The sequence below is a fragment of the Mastomys coucha genome, unplaced genomic scaffold, assembly GCF_008632895.1.
Source record: "Mastomys coucha isolate ucsf_1 unplaced genomic scaffold, UCSF_Mcou_1 pScaffold22, whole genome shotgun sequence".
Classification (NCBI taxonomy): Eukaryota; Metazoa; Chordata; class Mammalia; order Rodentia; family Muridae; genus Mastomys; species Mastomys coucha.
In genome coordinates this window covers 25278311-25283954 of record NW_022196905.1, presented here as the reverse complement: position 1 = coordinate 25283954, position 5644 = coordinate 25278311, and the positions used below count along the sequence as shown (strand labels likewise).

The 5644-nt window shown below is 48.4% G+C and overlaps 1 protein-coding gene across 2 annotated transcripts in view; it reads right to left on the bottom strand.

The window, feature by feature from the left end:
• Positions 1-2576: 2576 nt before the first annotated feature.
• Positions 2577-5644, bottom strand: part of Nefh (neurofilament heavy) — an 11521-nt gene continuing 8453 nt past the window's right edge. For both annotated transcript variants that reach the window (XM_031339925.1, XM_031339926.1), the window contains one exon: positions 2577-5195. In XM_031339925.1, coding sequence (XP_031195785.1) covers positions 3176-5195 — 2020 coding nt within the window. In that variant the 3' untranslated portion in view covers positions 2577-3175. The remainder of the gene's footprint in view (positions 5196-5644) is intronic.

Sequence of the window (5644 nt, the reverse complement as noted above, 5' to 3'; positions counted from 1 at the left end):
TTTTCTTCTACAGTCAAATCCTAGCTCTTTCCCTTACCACAATCTTCTGAAAATATCCCTTATATTCTAAGAGACTGAACCTCACAAATTAATAATACACTATTGAGGCCACTTAAACCTGCTCTTGGTTAATCTGGACTTGTTTCTGGTTAAATGGCTCTAAGAGGAAGTGCTTTTATTTCCTTCTTTAGTACAACATGGATGCATTATTAGTGACTCGGAGTTAATCACTAATTAATTCATTTAATCTCTAAACCAGCCAATCAGCTTTGGGCTCCCACTCTGCTGCTTCCTCATCCTTTACCCACCCTGAAAAATAGAACTAAGGAGAGAGCTTGGTTGGTCGAGAGCACAGGCCCTGGGTCTGATCCTTGGGACTACATAAGCCAGGGTTGGCGGCACACACCTGTAACCCCAGCCCTTGGGAAGTTAAGGAAGAAAAGACAGAAGCTGTGGCATTCTCTACAATGATACAACGTTAGAAGCTAGCCTGGACTACACAAGGCCCTGTCTCAAAAGAAAGATGCCCACGTAGACTACAGATTGCATACTACATTTATATAACATGGCTATCTCTTAACATGCTGTTGCCATCATTATAAGACATTTGGAGTATTCAGATGACTGTAACATTTCTAGGCATGACAGGTGGGAAGAGCCAGGTGTGGTTCATGCCTATAATAAGTAAAGACTAGGGTTTTTTGTTTTTTTTGTTTGTTTTGTTTTGTTTTGTTTTGCCTTCCAGATCCTCACTGTATGTTCAGATGTGGCTATGTGCTAGGGCGTATGGACGTCTGATCTCCCCAGGACAGACAGCTCAGGTTTTCAGTCATGGACCACATTGATGACTTAAGTGATTATTTTCCAGGGGCCGAGGTGCAAGCCTATAGTCCAGCCCTCAGGAGTTGGAAGCAGGGCGAGCAGGAAGAACTGGAGTTCAATGTCATCTAGGAACAAATCAAGTTAGAGGTAATCTCGTGTTTGTGTTTGACACGAGACTGTGTCAAACACACAAATCTTTACTTAAAGGTGACCACTCTAACCTGTCTTGGCATTCCTTGAATAATTCAGTCTTTGTGACAGATGGAGATGGGGTGCCTATCTGAAGTGTTAACCATGAACAGAATTTTGAGGTACAGAGAGAGGAGCATTTGCTCACTCCCTGAGGTGTCACCATTCTGTCATTGTCACTATCATACAATTTTTTTTTTGAGATAGGCTCTCTGTATAGCCCTGACTGTCCTGGAACTTCTCTATAGACCAGGCTGGCCTCAAACTCAGAGATTCACATGCCTCTGCCTTCTGAGTTCTGGGATTAAAGGTATACACCACCACTGCTCAGCCAAAACTCGCCTTTCAGTCACTGCATTATCCAGAACTCTCCTGGTTGTAACTTAAAGAGTTTGGTAAAGAAGGGGATGTATCACTTTAAGGAATGGCCAAAAGCGGTGTGTCGGATCATCAGGAAGTCCACCATAGCTCTCTAGGTATCTTGTTCCTGTTCATCTCACTGTGTCTCAGACTGTCTAACTATGGGTCTGGAAACATAGCTGCCCACGGCTCCTGACTCAAATCTCCCTACCAGCCACTCTGGTCCCAAGTTTAAAATCCCGAAAAGAGCATCCTTGGCTCAAGTGGCCATTCTGGGGCCAATCCTCTGACTGACCAGAAGTAGGAATATTAGACAGGATAGCTGAGAGCCATCCATGGGGGTGGGGGGAGCAGAGAGGCAATTCCTGGGAGAAGTGTTGAGCACACAGAATAACGGGCCGTGGCAGTCCCACCATACAAGGCCTTAACAGTCAGGGTGCCATGGAAACCTGTTAGAGGACCATATAGCTTTCAAAACTACCTCCAGAGATAGGCATAGTGGTGCATGCATGTAACTCCAGATACTTAGGTGGCAGAGACAGGACTATGAGTTCAAAGCCACCCTGTGTATTTAAGCAAGACACGCTCTCAAAAACACAAAGAGGGGTGGCAGTGGGGTGCATACTGAAGAAAAAAAGAACTTATGCCCAGAAAAGCACATTAAATGTAAGTTAGGTGACTGTTGTGAAGTTGTCACTGTCTTCACAACAGATGAATTATCTACATGTGCCCCCATATGCATAGATACTTCTCATCTAACATGAGGAGTTCATGGACCATTCGACATCCTCCCAGGGCTCACTGTCCCCAGGATCTCAGCATCAAGATTGTAATGTCAACGGTGTGCAATCAGGTGTCTGTGGGGTTTTTTTTTCCTTTCTTAATTTTATTTATTTAATGTATGAGTGTTCTGCTGCACATATATCTACCGGCCAGAAGAGGACATCAGATTCCCTTATAGGTGGTTGTGAGCCACCACGTGTTTGCTGGGAATTGAACTCAGGACCTCTGGAAGAGCAGCCAGTGCTCTTAACCACTGAGCCATCTCTCCAGCCCCATCTGTGGGTTTAGAAGGCTCCCGGGTGATGCTGATAAAGAAGATCCATACAGCATACTGAGGAATGATGCCCTAGGCCACCAGCACAGACTTCCTGTTCCTGCTTCTAGCCTTCCCAGAGGAAGAGAACAAATAAGAACAGCCACAATTTTATTTCAGAAGCACTTGGTTTTATTGCATGGAAGCAATTGAAAGTGGACTTCAGTGGAGAGTACACCCTGGCATGGTTCAGTGGCCAGCGCCCTGCCTGACCTGCTGCAGCTCTTCCAGGAGCGTGTACTGGGCAAGGGCCTGACCACTCCTTTGGAAAACAAGAAGGCATTCAGGAATAGGTTACAACATTTCAAGCATAATGCATTTCTAACGGCTCATTCATTATTGCGGTCATCTGTCGGTTGGACATACAGGAGATTAATGCACTTACTCGGAAAGGAGGGGGCAGTTTTTAGTCACGTGTTTTACGCGTAGCGTTCAGCATACATCACATTCGGCTACAATAAGCTGTCGTAACTGTCCATCACCTGGGGAGGGCTTTCGGCATTGGGGGGTAGGGCTCAGGGTTATCCTCCCTTGCTAACTTAATCCTAATAGAGATTCCTGTTTGGTGAGGGCAGGACCACCATCGAAGCGGTGTTTCTTCTTACAGAGGGAAAGGGAGAAATAAAATTTATTCTGCCGACCCTTGAGTACTGGGACCGCCCTGAGTTTCTTTGGCTATTCTGGGTGTTCTGTTCCTCTTGTCCTCTCTTACTTCTCTCCTTTGGCGGCCTTGTCCTCCGTGGTCTTCTCTGGGGGCTGGCTATCTTTTTGGTCTGTGCTAGAGGATTTCTCAGCCTTTTCCGTCTTGGGTTTGCTAGGCTCTTTGGAAAGGCCCTTGTCATCCTCCTTGGCCTTGGCCTCCACTTTGGGTTTCTCCTCGGGCTTCTTGGACTCTGTGCTCTTCTCCTCCTTGGTGTCTTTCTTCTCTGGTGCCGCTGGCATCTCCTCTTTCTTTGGCTTTTCCTTCTCTGCGGGTTTGCTAGGTTCTTTGGCCTTGGTGTCTTCTGCCTCCATCTTAGTTGTCTCTGTCTTCTCTTTGGGTTTAGCTTCTTCCTTCACACCTGTCTTGGCAGGAGTCTCATCCTCTAGGGCCACTGCTTTCTTCTTTTCTCCAGCCTCTTCTTTCTTGGCTTCCGCCGCAGAGTCCTTGGGCTTTTCTGTGGGAGTCTCCTTCTTCTCCTCCACCTGGGGCTTTGGGGCCTCCTTGGGAGCTTCGTCTTTCTTACTCTCTTTCGCCTCTGTTTTTGGTGTAGCTGGTGTCTTCTCTTCCTCTGCCTTCTTTGGGGATTCTTTGGCTTTTACCTCCTCCTTCACAGGGGACTTCACCTCTTCCTTCTTGGGAGCCACCTTTTCAGCAGTCTTGGCCTCTTCCTTCTCAGGGGACTTGGCCTCCTCCTTGGCAGGACTTTTGACCTGCTCAGGGGGTCTGATGTCTGCAGGGTGTTTTGCTTCCTCCTTTACTGGAGTCTTAGCTTCTGGAGACTTCACATCTAGAGTCTTGGCCTTCTCAGGAGACTTTGCTTCCTCCTTCATGGGGCTCTTGGCCTTCTCAGGGGATTTCACCTCAGCTGGAGGCTTGATCTCTTCCTTCACAGGGGACTTGGCCTTCTCAGGAGACTTGGCCTCAGCTGGGGATTTTGCTCCTTCCTTCATGGGGCTCTTGGCCTTCTCTGGAGATTTTACCTCAACTGGTGACTTGGCCTCAGCTGGTGACTTGGCCTCAGCTGGTGACTTGGCCTCAGCTGGTGACTTGGCCTCAGCTGGTGACTTGGCCTCAGCTGGGGACTTCACTGCAGCTGGAGATTTGACCTCAGCTGGTGACTTGGCCTCAGCTGGAGATTTGGCCTCAGCTGGGGACTTCACTGCAGCTGGTGACTTGGCCTCAGCTGGGGACTTCACGGCAGCTGGTGACTTGGCCTCAGCTGGTGACTTGGCCTCAGCTGGAGATTTGGCCTCAGTTGGGGACTTCACTGCAGCTGGTGACTTGGCCTCAGCTGGTGACTTGGCCTCAGCTGGGGACTTCACTGCAGCTGGTGACTTGGCCTCAGCTGGAGATTTGGCCTCAGCTGGGGACTTGGCCTCAGCTGGTGACTTGGCCTCAGCTGGGGACTTCACTGCAGCTGGTGACTTGGCCTCAGCTGGTGACTTGGCTTCAGCTGGAGATTTGGCCTCAGCTGGAGATTTGGCCTCAGCTGGGGACTTCACTGCAGCTGGAGATTTGGCCTCACCTGGAGATTTGGCCTCAGCTGGGGATTTGGGCTCAACTGGTGACTTTGCCTCAGCTGGAGACTTGGCCTCAGCTGGTGACTTGGCCTCAGCTGGTGACTTGGCCTCACCTGGAGATTTGGCCTCAGTTGGAGATTTGGCCTCAGCTGGTGACTCGGCCTCTTCTTTCACAGGAGACTTGGTCTCTTTTTCTGGAGATGCAGCCTCTTCTGCAGGGGGAGCTGCTGCTTCTTCTTCTTCTTCTCCCTCTTCTGCCTCTTTTCCTTCCTCGCCTTGGGCCTCTTTGTCCTCCTCTTCTGTTACTTCTTCTGTCACCTGGATCTCTTCTGTTTGTTCCTCTACAATTACAGTTTCCTTTTCAGATTTTTCTACTACTTTTATTTTCTCTTCGCTTTTGACTTTTATGTGAGTGGATGTGGAGGGAATTTTTGGGAGTCCCTCAGTAAGAGAGAAAGGACTCGGACCAAAGCCAATCCGACACTCTTCGCCTTCCAGGAGCTTTCTGCGGAATGAATAATGGGATACACCGTTAACTCAGAGCTGGACTCTTGGCTGGCTTTCTGAAGCCCCAGTGCATTCAGGAACAGTATAGTTTGAATGAATGAAGGTGAATGAAGGTATGAATCAATGGCAGAAATTCCACCTTTTTCCCCTTGCTTCCTTCTCTTCTCTACTGCTCTGTCCTTTTCCAGGTTTTTCATTCATTACTAGTAAACATTTTGAACTTATTTTTTTATGGGGCTAGGGATAGAGTCATGCTAGCACACACTCTGCCCTGAGTCACACAGCCTTGGCAGGAAGCACGTTAAGAATGGAGACAGCTACTTCACAAAGTGTTCCGGTAAAGCTTACAAAGCCTGACCCGCATGGGGGATGCACTGCTGCTTATGGAAGGAAACTTCTCCCTAAAGAATGGTCCGACACAGGAAACCCCATAAGGAAACTTCTCCC